A 16819-nucleotide genomic window follows, 5' to 3' on the forward strand; every position below is an offset into this window, starting at 1 on the left:
AGTTTCCTTTATTGCTAAATAAAAAGTTTAAAGAAATTATCTATTCAGTCATTTCCAATCCTCAAATATCTATTTCTTCCAGAAAAAAAATGAATGGTAAGCCTTCTTCTCTAGTCAAATTTAATTTGAACATGCCATTTGACTTTGGCAAAAATTTTAGAATGACAGGTAAGCAGAAATTTAAGGGGAAAGGTCATGTGATTATAATTTATTTCTAGATATTTTATTAATTGAAGTATAGTTGATTAACAATGTCATGTTAATTTCTGGTGTATTCTTTCCTATTATAGTTTATCACAGGATATTGAATATAGTTCCCTGTGCTTTATAGTAGGACATTGTTGTTTACCTACTGTATATATAGTAGCTTGTATCTGCTAATTCCAAACTCCTAATTTATCCCTCCCTCATATAGATATTTTGTTTCTTCTTCCTAGCTTAGTCTGATGCTTGGTCATTTCAATAGCTCTTAATTTTTAATCTACCTCTGATTCTGTGAAGTTTTAAAGACAGACTAATAACACACATTTGTCATACCTTGGATTTGGTATTTCTCCAAGAATTTCATCTAATTTGTCAATGAAATTAATAAAATTAGACAATCCTTTTATATGTGTCCTTAAAGGATCAGATGGTGATGGTGCATATCCTTTCCCTCCAAGCTCTATTGTTCTAATAAATGATGTAGCCACCTATGAATTAAAACAAATAATTTGGTTATGTTTAATGATTTAGTAAGTTAAAACTACACCTTATTTTATGAAGCTAGGCACATTTACATATTTCTAGGTACACAGGTAAAGAGAAGCGCTTTTTATAACTCATGCCACATTTTCATTCGGAAGCAAATAATCAAAGAAACAACTGTTATGTAGAATTCATGCCAGCAAGGGTGATGGCAACACAGGTGGAGACTGAAACTGAGGAGCCAAGTTAGAGACAAATTAAGGGCGTAAGAATATGTTCATAAGAGTATATCATTGTTGGGAATTCCCTGGTGGTCCAGTGGTCAGGACTCTGCACTTCCACTGCAGGGGGCTCCGGTTAGATCCCTGGTCGGGGTACTACGATCCCGCAAGCCGCACAGCATGGCCATAAAAAAAGAGTATATCACTGTCTATAAAGAATTAAACAGTGGTATCCTATAAAAAATAAATATATTCTTAAATAGACTGGCTACTGGAATTGTTATATGGAACAAAGGGATTTTTCTGTGTCAATTGTGTTGATTTATTCAAAGTTGAACAATTAATTCAACTCTTCCAAGCCTTAGCTTCTTTATTTGTAAAATAAAGATTTAGACTAGATAATCACTAAGCCCCATCTAGCTTGCACATTTTAGGATCATTTGATCATGTGTAGTTCAAAAGGTCTTGCCTTTACAATGATAAAAATACGTATATATAATATGATGGCTATACATTAGGCCATCTCCATCAAAGACAAAATGTTCTAAAGCTGTATTTTCCAAAGCATATCCTAAGAAAGGAAAAATCTATGAAATTTAAATAATCTGGGGAAAGTTCCATGGTTAAATAACTTAGGAAATGACAGGTTAAATAACAAGGTTAACTTAAGCAGGTTTCTTTATGGTAGGACTTCTTGAAAGAAGTATACATGCATTACATATATCCAGTAAGAGTATACACAATTTCCAACTTTTTGCCCTTGGAAACATTTATTCAAAGAGCATTGAACAGGCACTTTTGCCTCTGGAAATAATTTATTCAAGGAGAATCTAACAGGGTTAGCACTCCGCAGAACACATGTAGGGAAACACAGCTTTAGAGAAATTCTCCCTTATGAACTATATATATAGTAAAATATACAGTAAAAAACAAAACTACCACGGATTTTCAAATACATGACATAGAACACATATTCACAATTTAAAAGTTGCTCTGTCATAGTTAAAAGAATTCTATATTAAGGTACACGGATCCACTGTTCAGAGAGTCTTTAAAATAAATATTGAAAAGGTAACATGTCCATACCAAAAAGATAGACATCTGTTTCTCTCGAGCAGCATGTTTCAAATCAGTGAAGGCTTCTCTTCCAAGTCCTCTATCAGGAATATTGAGAATATGAGCCAGAGCCAAGTCGTTCTTTGAATTCACCAGCAGGTTTAAATATGAGTAGATAATTTTCTTTGCTAGTAACTGTACCTGTACAATAAAATATTTTCTTCATTGAAGATTTCTAAATTCATAAATAATCTTTTATTTATTTTTTATTGAAGTATAAGTGATTTACAATGCTGTGCCAATCTCTGCTGTGCAGCAAAGTGACTCAGTTATACACACATAAACATTCTTTCAGATTCTTTTCCATTATGGTTTATCACAGGATATTGAATATAGTTCCCCATGCTATACAGTAGGACCTTGTCGTTTATCGATTCTAAATGTAATAGTTTGCATCTACCAACCCCAAACTCCCAGTCCATCCCTCTCCCCCCACCACCTTTGGCAACCACAAGTCTGTTCTCTATATCTGAGTCGGTTTTTGTTTTGTAGATAAACTTATTTGTGCCATATTTTAGATTTCACATATAAGTGATATAATATGGTATTTGTCTGTCTCTTCCTGACTTACTTCACTTAGTATGATAATCTCTAGTTGCATCCATGTTGCTGCAAATGGCATTATTTCATTATTTTTTATGGTTGAGTAGTATTCCATCGTATACATATAACACATCTTTATCCATTCACCTGTCAATGGACATTTAGGTTGTTTCCATATTTTGGCTATTGTGAACAGTGCTGCTATGAATATAGGGGCGCATGTATCTTTCTGAACTATAGTTTTGTCCAGGTATATTCCCAGGAGTGGGATTGCTGGATCATATGGTAAACTCTATTTTCAGCTTCTGAGGAGCCTCCATACTGTTTTCCATAGGGGCTGTACCAACTTACATTCCCACCAACAGTGTTGTAGGGTTCCCTTTTCTCCACACCCTCTCCAGCATTTGTTATTTGTAGACTTTTTAATGATACCCATTCTGACCAGTGTGAGGTGGTACCTCATTGGAGTTGTTTTTTTTTTTTTTTTTTAACATCTTTATTGGAGCATAATTGCTTTACAATGGTGTGTTAGTTTCTGCTTTATAACAAAGTGAATCAGCTATACATATATCCCCATATCTCTTCTCTCTTGCATCTCCCTCCCTCCCACCCTCTTTATCCCACCCCTCTAGGTGGTCACAAAGCACAGACCTGATCTCCCTGTGCTATGCAGCTGCTTCCCACTAGCTATCGATTTTACATTTGGTAGTATATATAAGTCCATGCCACTCTCTCACTTCGTCCCAGCTTACCCCTCCCCCTCCCCGTGTCCTCAAGTCCATTCTCTAGTAGGTCTGAGTCTTTATTCCTGTCCTGCCCCTAGGTTCTTCAGAACATTTTTTTTTTTTTAGATTCCATATATATGTGTTAGCATATGGTATTTGTTTTTCTCTTTCTGACTTACTTCACTCTGTATGACAGACTCTAGGTCCATCCACCTCACTACAAATAGTTCAATTTCGTTTCTTTTTATGGCTGAGTAATATTCCATTGTATATATGTGCCACATCTTCTTTATCCATTCATCTGTCAATGGACACTTAGGTTGCTTCCATGTCCTGGCTATTGTAAATAGAGCTCCAATGAACATTGTGGTACACGACTGTTTTTGAATTATGGTTTTCTCAGGGTATATGCCCAGTAGTGGGATTGCTGGGTCATATGGTAGTTCTGTTTTTAGTTTTTGAAGGAACCTCCATACTGTTCTCCATAGTGGCTGTATCAATTTACATTCCCACCAACAGTGCCAGAGGGTTCCCTTTTCTCCACACCCTCTCCAGCATTTATTGTTTGTAGATTTTTTGATGATGGCCATTCTGTCTGGTATGAGTTGATACCTCATTGTAGTTTTGATTTGCGTTTCTCTAATAATTTAGTGATGTTGGGCATCTTTTCAAGTAACTACTGGCCATCTGTAGCTCTTCCTTGGAGAAATGTCTATTTAGGTCTTCTGCCCATTTTTCGATTGGGTTGTTTATTTTTTTGTTGTTGAGTTGTATGAGCTGTTTATATATTTTGGAGATTAAGCCCTTGCCTGTCGTATCATTTGCAAATATTTTCTCCCATTCCAACAATGTTTTTTTAATACGCAGCAAAAATACTTATGATCATTCAATGACAGTATCTCACTCAGCTCTTTGGGAAAAGAGAATTGCCATATAAACCAAAAGTTTGGGTTAAACAATGAACATATCCTGGCTCGTGAAACAACTTGCCACCAATGAGAATCTATAAGTAAATAACAACTATCATAACTGTTGGAAAATGTCTCTTAGAAAATGATATAAAAGATACAGCTGCATTTCTGATGAGACCTGATCTCATTTCCCTACATACATTTGCCACTAAATAATCACTAACAATGAAGCTCCCTGAAGCGTAGGGAATGGGCCAACTGCCACTATTTGGTCCCATACCCATGTCTCTTTACAGGGCAAGATATAAGGGCTGAAGTTAAATTGTTAAATTTCTGAAGAATTACTAGATACTGACTTTCACAATACCAAATAACCAACTAAGAATTAAAATAGAGATTCAACCAAATGTTAGCAAATAATAGCAAGTAGTTGATGTTGACATTAACTGGCCTAAAACAGAGCTATAGACTGTTCAAACACAAGATAAGTAACATTTGTGAGAACTTGATAGGGGCAACAGTTCTTTCATATATACGGCACTTGTCCTTCACAGCCAAGTGATAAACCAGGGTATTCAATGATCTTTTTCTTAAAATTAGCTAACTATAGCTTTTCAAAGCCTTGCAACTTCTAGTATTACAGAAGTGATACTGTGAACTCCCACAGGTAACAACTACAAAGTATTAGGTAAAATTTTTAAAACATAACTATGTAAAGACACTGGAAAGCATCCAAAAAGCAGACACAAGCTGGAGGACAACTTAATGTTAGAAGAACTGCAACAAGAAGGGTAAGAATTGCAAGTTTGTGCTTATTCAAGTCCCTACAACTTCCAGTAAAGGAGGGGATGCAACTTATCATGTGAACCCCTTAAATAACAAACATTAAATATTAAATAAAAAATTTTAAATAGTATTTAAAGACACTGGTAAGTGTCCAAATATTAGAGGCTGGAGGAACATTTAGTTTTAAAAGAACTGCAATAAGAAGGGTATGAATTAAGTTTGTGGTTTACTGGCCCAAGTTTCACGACTATAGAAGTGACTAAAGGTGCCAGAGATTAGAATTCAGAGCTGGGAAAACAGCTAGAAATTTAAAGGAGGAATTCCTGGAAACAATTGAGAGCATAATATCCAAAACCCCTAGCTGACAGCAAAACTATGCAAGCATGGGGAAGATTCCAGGGGGTCCATCAAAAACACAGACAGAAAACAGAAAGAAATATATTAGAAAGATTGAGCTATAAAGAACCAGAGCTATGCGTCTGAAGGTTTGCTAAACTGAGTGCACTCTACAACTGTGTATAGCTTAAGTGGCAGAAAACTGAAGCTGAACAGGCTTGAAATGTTAAGTATACAAAGCCAAAACCTGTCAGAACAACTGGAAAATTCATGAAAATCCCTAGGAAAACGGAATCCACAGAAATAAGCTCCATATCTCCCCCAAATGCTTGGCTGACTGCCAAATTTGGCAGGCAGAGGGAAGGCTTATAAAAGCCAAGCTAAAAAAATCAGCGAAGGGAAACTATAAGAACAGATATCCAATGCATACCACCAAGGAAACAAACTATGAAGTTGGAATCTAGGCAAGTTACCTGCCTACTAGAAATAAAAACCAATGTTCCTCAGAAGAACATGAGAAAAAACTGGAGTTGTTATAAAATATTACCTGAAATGTCTGGGTTTCATCCAAAAATTACTAGACAGCCAAAGAAAAGGGACTGTGACCCCTTCTTAGGATAAAAAACAGTCAATAGAAAATGTCACCAAGTGGACCTACATGTTAGATTTTCAGACAGAATATCAAAGCATCTGCTCTAAATATAGTCGAAGAACTAAACTAAAATGTGTTCAATGAATTAAAGGAAACTATGTTATCAGTGACTTAATAGAGGAATGAGAACTGAAAAGTGGACACTATAAAGAGAAAATTCTAGAGATAAAAAGTACAATAACTGAAACAAAATTTGCTTGGTGTGCTCAACAGCAACTTGAAGAAAGTGAAAGAAACTATCAGTGCACATATAGATATATAAATAGAAATTACCAAATCTGAAAAACAAAAGAGAAAAAAAGAAGAAGGAACCAAAGAGATCTGCAGGTCAAATTAAACAAGTCTGACATACATGTAATTGAAATCCCTGCAGAGGAGTGAAAAAAACAGAAAAAATATTTGCTGAAATTATGGCAAAAAGCATCCCAAATTTGGTGGAAAACATCAATTTATAGATCCAAGAAGTTACTCAAGTAGGAAAACACAAAGAAAATCACTCCTTTACACTTAAACTCTGACATCCAAAGATAAAAAATCTTAAGAGCAGCCAGAGCAAAATGACACATTACATACACAGGAACAATAGTAAGGTTAATAGAACATCAAAAATTAAGTATGTAAGCTAGAAGACAATGAAACAACATATTATATGTGCTGAAAAATGATCTTAAAAAGTACTTTACAATTACAATAGTCAAGATAGCACAGTATTGATTTCCTTCCCATGGCAGAAACTTGGAACCCAGGTGATATTCAGTCTTAATTTTCTTATTTCCTTTGAGGCACTAGGGGTGCTTCCCTCTTATTTTATAATACTGGGTTGGCCAGAAAGTTTGTTCATGTTTTTCTGTACCATCTTACGGACAAACTCAAATGAACTTTTTGGCCAACCCAATAGATACATTAAACAACAGAAAAACATGTTTTTATGAACAAAGACTTCTCACAGGAGTATCCATTTTCTTGAAAACAGCACACAAATCTTGCTGTAAACTGCCAATGTTACAATTTAATTCTACCTTTCTTCTGTGAAAGAAGGAAAAAATATTGCTTATATAATGAGTGTCAGGAAGTTTTCAGGCCCATAAAGAGAAACTTAACCTGTCTCCTTATAAACAGTAATATATAGCATTCTAATATAAAAATATTACAATTTAGTCATTCCCCTAATGAGGGTCATTTAGATTCCTCCAAATTTTATTATAAGCATCGCTGCATGTATATTCTGATACTGATCTCCCTGTATATATGTTGAGTGTTTTTATAGTACTGCTGGGATTATAGAGAATGTACTTTTTTATTATTTTAATACATACTGCCAAGTGTCCTTCACTTGTACCTATTTATACCCCCACCAACAGTGAAGGAGAGTTCCCATTTTCCTATATCCTGGCCAATACTTAATGTTATAAAACTTTTAAAGTTTTACCTATTTCCTCTGTTACCTGGAAGACTAGGAATCTTTTGAAAAATGTGTTGGCCATCTTTATTTCTTTTCCTGTTAACTGACTGCATGGCTTTCTATTGTGTAATCTGTTTGCTTTTTTCTTATTCATAGTAGTTCTTTTTATATTCTAGATTTTAACCCTCATATATTATGTACTGGCAAAGATCTCCTCTCAGTCTGTTTCTTATATTTTACCACTGTTAATAATATAGGTCAAGAAATTTTTACATTTTGTAATGATCACATTCATTAATCTCTTCCCTAATTTTTTTTGCTTTCTGGGTCTTAAGAATCCTTCTCAACCTTGAGATTATAAACGTTTCCTTTTAATAAGTGAATATAAATTGTAAAAACAAAACCAAAAAAAGCATAGTATTTACAAAAGGACAGACACTCAGATCAATGAAACAGAATAGAGTCCAGAAAGAGAACACAGATATTGCATTTGATTTTTGACACAGGTGCAACAGAAGCAATAAAGAAAGGACAGTCTTTACAATAATTGGTGTGGGAGCAACTGGTCATCCGTATGCAAAACAAATGAACTTCCCCTAAACTTCACACCTTTTATAAAAATTAACTCAAAGTAGATCACAGACCTAAATGTACAGTATAAAATTATAAAACTTTCAGAAGAAAACATAGGAGAATATCTTCATGACTTGGGATTAGGAAGACTTATTAGATATGACAGCAAAAGTACAAAACATAATGGAAAAAAAATGATAAATTGGATTTCATCAAAATTAAACTCCTTGCATGAAATTCTCTCCTTATTCTCACACTCTCAACTATTTTCACCCTGCTCTGGAATCCTGTTTGTTTTTAATTCTTAGATGTTGCTCCCAGAATGTGCACTTGAAATCCTCTCCTTGCCTATTACCCTGGGAAAATAGACTCACAAATGCTAAACTCACCTTATGCTCAAAACTCATGAAATTCATAAGTCTATCAGTGACTGACACCTTAGCTAAAGACCCAATAATTTATCATCTGTAAACTCTAAGAAAATATTTTCCTTATTAAAATTAAGATTTCTTAATATTTTGTCTAATCACATTAACTTAAGAAGCACAAAAGAGAGTTAAAAGGTAGAAATAAAACTTACAAATCAATAGGAAGTCTCTCAGACAGTTATAAAGGAAGTTTCAAGTTCATACACATCTTAAAAGCACTTCTAAAGATAACATGCTTTGGTATTATTTAACTTTCATGTAAAAAACAATTCTTAAAACATGTAAGGCAGTCAGGGTCAATTTAAAAAACCTCAATGCACAGGAAAAGGTTACCTTAAACATGGACTCCAAATAAAATCTAAGCAAAATTCATTAAAACAAAAAGTTTGATATGAATTCTATGAAACTATTTTTCTTAAATATTAAAGATACTAAATGTTACATTTGAAGAGAGGCTCCCTGATTTTCCAGTATAAAGAAGCAATTCACATATTCTCTTTCTTATCAACCTGTTATAAAAATGCATATGAACCAATTATAATTCTCTACATAAATATTAATACTTTCTGATACTTTGTCTATTTTATTAATCTTTCTACTATTTTATGAGTGCCCTGAGAGCAAATGATGTATCCTTAGGCCCTAAAAGAATGACTGGCATAAGAACAGGTAATCAATCCATTCTTATTAATAACTTCTCAATCAGCATTTGTACAATGATAAACGAAAGAAAAATTAATACATGTATTTGCCCCTTTTAGATATTTCAAAATAGAAACTATTGATAAAAACTTATCGGGAAGTTGGGATCAAATAAGTGCTCATATATTTTTATTACATTGCCTTAAAAAGAAAAGTACTAAGATACAACTAAATTAAAATCATCTTTAAGATCTGTCCTAAAATGATCAAGGGATCAATCCAAGAAGAAGATATAACATTTGTAAATATTTATGCACCAACCATATACAAGGACTTGAATACATAAGGCAAATGCTAACAGCCATAAAAGGGGAAATCGACAGTAACACAATAATACTAGGGGATTATAACACCCCACTTTCACCAATGGACAGATCATTCAAAATGAAAATGAATAAGAAAACACAAGCTTTAATGATACATTAAACAAGATGGACTTAATTGATATTTATAGCACATTCCATCCAAAAAGAACAGAAAACACTTTCTTCTGAAGTGCTCATGGAACATTCTCAGGATAAAATATATCGTGGGTCACAAATCAAGCCTTGGTAAATTTAAGAAAATTGAAATCGTATCAAGTATGTTTTCCGACCACAACACTATAAGACTACATATCAATTAAGGAAAAAAACATAAAAAATACAAACACATGGAGCCTAAACAATACACTACTAAATAATGAAGAGATCACTGAAGAAAACAAAGAGGAAATCAAAAAATAGCTAGAAACAAATGCCAATGAAAACATGATAACCTAAAACCTATGGGATGCAGCAAAAGCAGTGCTAAGAGGGAAGGTTATAGCAACACATCCTACCTCAAGAAACAAGAAAAATTTCAAATAAACAACCTAATCTTACACCTAAAGAAATTAAGAGAAGAAGAAAAAAAAACCCAAAGTTAGCAGAAGGAAAAAAATCAAAAAGATCAGATCAGGGCTTCCCTGGTGGTGCAGTGGGTGAGAATCTGCCTGCCAATGCAAGGGACACGGGTTCGAGCCCTGGTCTGGAAAGCTCGCACATGCCGCGGAGCAACTAAGCCCGTGAGCCACAATTACTGAGCCTGCGTGTCTGGAGCCTGTGCTCCGCAATGAAAGGACGCGATAGTGAGAGGCCCGCACACCGCGATGAAGAGTGGCCCCCGCTTGCCGCAAACAGAGAAAGCCCTCACACAGAAACGAGGACCTAACACAGCCAAAAATAAATAAACGAATGAATAAATTTTAAAAAAACCAAAAAAAAGTGGCTTCCCTGGTGGCGCAGTGGTTGAGAGTCTGCCTTCCGATGCAGCGGACAAGGGTTCGTGCCCCGATCCGGGAAGATCCCACATGCCGCAGAGTGGCTAGGCCTCTGAGCCATGGCCGCTGAGCCTGCACGTCCGGAGCCTGTACTCTTCAATAGGACAGGCCATAACACGGAGAGGCCCACATACCGCAAAAAAAAAAAAAAAAGATCAGATGAGAAATAAATGAAAAAGAAAAGAACTACAATCCTGCAGCCTGTGGAACACAAAACACATTCAAAGAAATATAGACAAGATGAAAAGGCAGAGGGCTATCTACCAATGAAGGAACAAGATAAAACCCCAGAAAACTAACTAAATGAAGTGGAGATTGGCAACCTTCCAGAAAAAGAATTCAGAAAAATGATAGTAAAGATGATCCAGGACCTTGGAAAAAGAATGGAGGCAAAGATCGAGAAGATGCAAGAAATGTTACAAAGACCTACAAGAATTAAACAACAAATTAACAGAGATGAACAATACAGTAACTGAAATGAAAAATACACTCTAAGGAATCAACAGCAGAATAACTGAGGCAGAAGAACGGATAAGGGACCTGGAAGACAGAATGGTGGAATTCACTACTAAGGAACAGAATAAAGAAAAAAGAATAAAAAGGAATGAAGACAGCCTAAGAGACCTCTGGGACAACACTAAACGCAACAACATTTGCATTATAGGGGTCCCAAAAGGAGAAGAGAGAGAGAAAGGATCCGAGAAAATATCTGAAGAGATTATAGTCAAAAAATTCCCTAACATGAGAAATTAAGTAGCCACCCAAGTCCAGGAAGCACAGAGTCCAATACAGGATAAACCCAAGGAGAAACACGCCGAGACACATAGTAATCAAATTGGCAAAAATTAAAGACAAAGAAAAATTATTGAAAGCAGCAAGAGAAAAATGGCAAATAACATACAAGGGAACTACCATAAGGTTAACAGCTGATTTCTCAGCAGAAACTCTACAAGCCAGAAGGGAGTGGCACGATATACTTAAAGTGATGAAAGGGAAGAACCTACAACCAAGATTACTCTACCCAGCAAGGATCTCATTCAGATTCGATGGAGAAATCAAAAGCTTTACAGACAATCAAAAGCTAAAAGAATTCAGCACCACCAAACCAGCTCTACAACAAATGCTAAAGGAACTTCTTTAAGTGGAAAACACAAGAGAAGAAAAGGACCTACAAAACAAACCCAAAACGATTAAGACAATCGTCATAGGAACATATATATCGATAATCACCTTAAACATGAATGGATTAAGTGCTCCAACCAAAAGACACACGCTTGCTGAATGGATACAAAAACAAGACCCATACAGATGCTGTCTATAAGAGACCCACTTCAGACCTAGTGACACATACAGACTGAAAGTGAGGGGATGGAAAAAGACATTCCATGCAAATGGAAATCAAAAGAAAGCTGGAGTAGCAATATTCATATCAGATAAAATAGACGTTAAAATAAAGAATGTTACAAGAGACAAGGAAGGACACTATATAATGATAAAGAGGTCAATCCAAGAAGAAGATATAACAATTATAAATATATATGCACCCAACATAGAAGCACCTCAATACATAAGGCAACTGCAAACAGCTATAAAAGAGGAAATCAACAGTAACACAGTAATAGTGGGGGACTTTAACACCTCACTTACACCAATGGACAGATCATCCAGACAGAAAATTAATAAAGAAACACAAGCGTTAAATGACAAAATAGACCAGATAGATTTCATTGATATTTATAGAACATTCCATCTAAAAACAGCAGATTACACTTTCTTCTCAAGTGCGCATGGAACATTCTCCAGGATAGATCACATCTTGGGGTAACAGATCAAGTCTCAGTAAATTTAAGAAAACTAAAATTATACCAAGCATCTTTCTGACCACAACGCTATGAGATAAGAAATAAATTACAGGGAAAAAAACATAAAACACACACACACACATGGAGGCTAAACAATACGTTACTAAATAACCAGGAGATCACTGAAGAAATCAAAGAGGAAATCAAAAAATACCTAGAGACAAATGACAATGAAAACACGACAATCCAAAACCTACGGGATGCAGCAAAAGCAGTTCTAAGAGGGAAGTTTATAGCTATACAAGCCTACCTCAAGAAACAAGAAAAATCTCAAATAAACAATCTAACCTTACACCTACAGGAACAAGAGAAAGAAGAACAAACAAAACCCAAAGTTAGCAGAAGGAAAGAAATCATAAAGATCAGAGCAGAAATAAATGAAATACAAACAAAGAAAACAATAGCAAAGATCAATAAAACTAAAAGCTGGTTCTTTGAGAAGATAAACAAAACTGATAAACCATTAGCCAGACTCATCAGAAAAAGAGGGAGAGGACTCAAATCAATAAAATTAGAATTGAAAAAGGAGAAGTTACAACAGACACCACAGAAATGCAAAGCATCCTAAGGGACTACTACAAGCAACTCTATGCCAATACAATGGACAATCTGGAAGAAATGGACAAATTCTTAGAAAGGTATAACCTTCCAAGACTGAACCAGGAAGAAGTAGAAAATATGAAAAGACCAATCACAAGTAATGAAATGGAAACTGTGATTAAAAATCTTCCAACAAACAAAAGTCCAGGACCAGATGGCTTCACAGGTGAATTCTATGAAACATAGAAGAGCTAACACCCATCCTTCTCAAACTCTTCCAAAAACTTGCGGATTAAGGAAAAGTCCCAAACGCATTCTACGAGGCCACCATCACCCTGATACCAAAACCAGGGAATGATACTACAAAAAAACAAAATTACAGACCAATATCATTGATGAATATAGATGCAAAAATCCTCAACAAAATACTAGCAAACAGAATCCAACAACGCTTTAAAAGGATCATACACCATGATCAAGTGGGATTTACCCCGGGATGCAAGGATTCTTCAATATACGCAAATCAATCAATGTGATACACCATATTAACAAATTGAAGAATAAAAACCATATGATCATCTCAGTAGATGCAGAAAAAGCTTTTGACAAAATTCAACACCCATTTATGATAAAAACTCTCCAGAAAGTGGGATAGAGGGAACCTACCTCAACATAATAAAGGCCATATATGACAAACCGACAGCCAACATCGTCCCCAATGGTGAAAAACTGAAAGCATTTCCTCTAAGATCAGGAACAAGACAAGGTTGCTCACTCTCACCACTATTATTTAACATAGTTTTGGAAGTCCTAGCCATGGCAATCAGAGAAGAAAAAGAAATAAAAGGAATACAAATTGGAAAAGAAGTAAAACTGTCACTGTTTGCAGATGACATGATACTATACATAGAGAATCCTAAATATGCCACCAGAAAACTTTTAGAGCTAATCAATGAATTTGGTAAAGTTGCAGGATACAAACTTCATGCACAGAAATCTCTTGCATTCCTATACACTAATGATGAAAAATCTGAAAGAGAAATTAAGGAAACACACCCATATACCATTGTGACAAAAAGAATAAAATACCTAGGATTAAACCTACCTAGGGAGACAATAGACCTGTATGCAGAAAACTATAAGACACTGATGAAAGAAATTAAAGATGATACCAACAGATGGAGAGATATACCATGTTCTTGGATTGGAAGAAACAATATTGTGAAAATGACTATACTACCCAAAGCAATCTACAGACTCAATGCAATTCCTATCAAATTACCAATGGCAGTTTTTACATAACTAGAACAAAAAATCTTAAAATTTGTATGGAGACACAAAAGACCCCGAATAGCCAAAGCAGTCTTGAGGGAAGAAAACGGAGCTGGAGAAATCAGACTCCCTGACTTAAGACTATAGTATAAAGCTACAGTAATCACGACAATATGGTACTGGCACAAACAGAAACATAGATCAATGGAACAAGAAAGAAAGCCCAGAGATAAACGCACACACCTATGATCAACTTATCTATGACACAGGAGGCAAGGATATACAATGGGGAAAAGACAGTCTCTTCAATACGTGGTGCTGGGAAAACTGGACAGCTACATGCAAAAGAATGAAATTAGAACACTCCCTAACACTATACACAAAAATAAACTCAAAATGGATTCGAGACCTAAATATAAGACCAGACACTATACACCTCTCAGAAGAAAACATAGGAAGAACACTCTTTGACATAAATCACAGCAAGATCTTTTTTGATCCACCTCCTAGAGTAATGGAAATAAAAACAAAAATAAACAAATGGGACCTAATGAAACTTCAAAACTTTTGTACAGCAATGGAAACCATAAACAAGATGAAAAGACAACTCTCAAAATGGGAGAAAATATTTGCAAATGAATCAATGGACAAAGGGTTAATCTTCAAAATATATAAACAGCTCATATAGATCAATATTAAAGAAACAACTCAATCCAAAAATGGGCAGAAGACCTAAATAGACATTTCTCCAAGGAAGACATACAGATGGCCAAGAAGCACATGAAAAGCTGCTCAGCATCACTAATTATTAGAGAAATGCAAATCAAAACTACAATGAGGCAACACCTCACACCAGTCAGAATGGGCATCATCAGATAATCTACAGACCAGAAATGCTGAAGAGGGTGTGGAGAAAAGGAAACCCTCTTGCACTGTTGGTGGGAATGTAAATTGATACAGCCACTATGGAGAACAGTATGGAGGTTCCTTAAAAAACTAAACATAGGGCTTCCCTGGTGGCGCAGTGGTTGGGAGTCCGCCTGCCGATGCAGGGGACGCGGGTTCGTGCCCCGGTCCGGGAGGATCCCACATGCCGCGGAGCGGCTGGGCCTGTGAGCCATGGCCACTGAGCCTGCGCGTCCGGAGCCTGTGCTCCGCAGCGGGAGAGGCCACAACAGCGAGAGGCCCGCATACCGCAAAAAAAAAAAAACAACTAAAAATAGAATTACCATATGATCTAGCAGTCTCACTACTGGGCATATACCCAGAGAAAATCATAATTCAAAAAGACACATGGGGCTTCCCTGGTGGCGCAGTGGTTGAGAGTCTGCCTGACGATGCAGGGGACACAGGTTCGTGCCCCAGCCTGGGAAGATCCCACATGCCGCAGAGCGGCTAGGCCCGTGAGCCATGGCCACTGAGCCTGCGCCTCCAGCGCCTGTTTTCCGCAACAGGAGAGGCCACAACAGTGAGAGGCCTGCATACCACCAAAAAAAAAAAAAAAAAAAAGACACATGGACCCCAATGTTCACTGCAGCACTATTTACAATAGCCAGGTCATGGAAGCAACCTAAATGCCCATCGACAGATGAATGGATAAAGAAGTTGTGGTATATATATACAGTGGAATATTACTCAGCCATAAAAAGGAACCAAATTAGGTCATTTGTTGAGACGTGGATGGATCTAGAGACTGTCATACAGAGTGAAGTGAGTCAGAAAGAGAAAAACAAATATCGTATATTAACGCATGTATGTGGAACCTAGAAAAATGGTACAGATGAACTGCTTTGCAGGGCAGAAGTTGAGACACAGATGTAGAGAACAAACGTATGGACACCAAGGGGTAAAACCGCGGTGGGGTGTGGATGGTGGTGTGCTGAATTGGGCGATTGGGAAAGAAAGAAAAGAAAGGAAAGAAAGAGAAAGAGAGAGAGAAAGAAAGAGAGAGAGAAGGAGGGACGGAGGGAGAAAGGAAGGAAGGGAGAAAGAAAGAAAGAAGAGAGTCTTCTAGTAGTGAGTTGAATACCTGGGGACGCACAAAAATCTTTAAGAACCCTAGGTTACCATTAATGCTAGAGAAACAGAGTAATAAATGAAATGTTTTTCAACATTTTTTGAAAGTTATTTCTTCTTCTTTAAATAAGTAGTATATTACTCTCTGGGGACTCAACTTAGCCTCATACTACTCCTGAAACTGGAAGATTATTTTATACGGTAGAACATACTACTGCTAATATTAAGTATTATTGTTGTTATTGTTATTACTATTATTATTAATAGTAGTAGGAGGTTACTTTTCATCATTAAAGTGCTTTCACATATATTGTTTTAAAAAAGATCTGTCCTAAAATTTTATAAAGTAAGGTATAACATAGTTTTCTGCTTTATTTCAAAAGTCCTTTTATCTTTACTTTCACAGTAAATCATAATACTTCATGTGAATCTATAATACAAAGTTTCCATTTTAACCTAACAGTGCAATAGTCTGTCTAAAACATACAGGAAGCGTGACACAATTTCCCAAAAATCAAAGCAGAGGAAAGAGATATTCACGTTGTAATCAGAAATTCCTTTACTCTTTCTACATTTAATTTCATGCAATCTCTGTTTCACTGTGCTTCTGCTGTCCAGAAATAATGAGAGTTTACTAATATGTATATGTCTGACCCTTATTGGGTACAAGACCAGGGCTTAAACTCCCACATCTACAACTTGTTCTTAAAGGCTAGCAAATAGTGTCCTTCTGATCTGTGATGTTAG

At 35.9% G+C, this 16819-nt stretch overlaps 1 protein-coding gene across 3 annotated transcripts in view; it reads right to left on the bottom strand.

Moving 5' to 3' along the window:
- The window catches only part of PARPBP (PARP1 binding protein), an 86258-nt gene that overhangs the window by 38463 nt on the left and 30976 nt on the right, over window positions 1–16819 (bottom strand). For all 3 annotated transcript variants that reach the window (XM_032646439.1, XM_032646437.1, XM_032646438.1), the window contains exons 5-6: window positions 1995–2165; window positions 538–692 (exon numbers count right to left, since the gene is read on the bottom strand). In XM_032646439.1, the coding sequence (XP_032502330.1) occupies window positions 538–692; window positions 1995–2165 (326 nt within the window). The remainder of the gene's footprint in view (window positions 1–537; window positions 693–1994; window positions 2166–16819) is intronic.

The sequence above is a fragment of the Phocoena sinus genome, chromosome 10 (assembly GCF_008692025.1).
Source record: "Phocoena sinus isolate mPhoSin1 chromosome 10, mPhoSin1.pri, whole genome shotgun sequence".
Lineage (NCBI taxonomy): Eukaryota > Metazoa > Chordata > Mammalia > Artiodactyla > Phocoenidae > Phocoena > Phocoena sinus.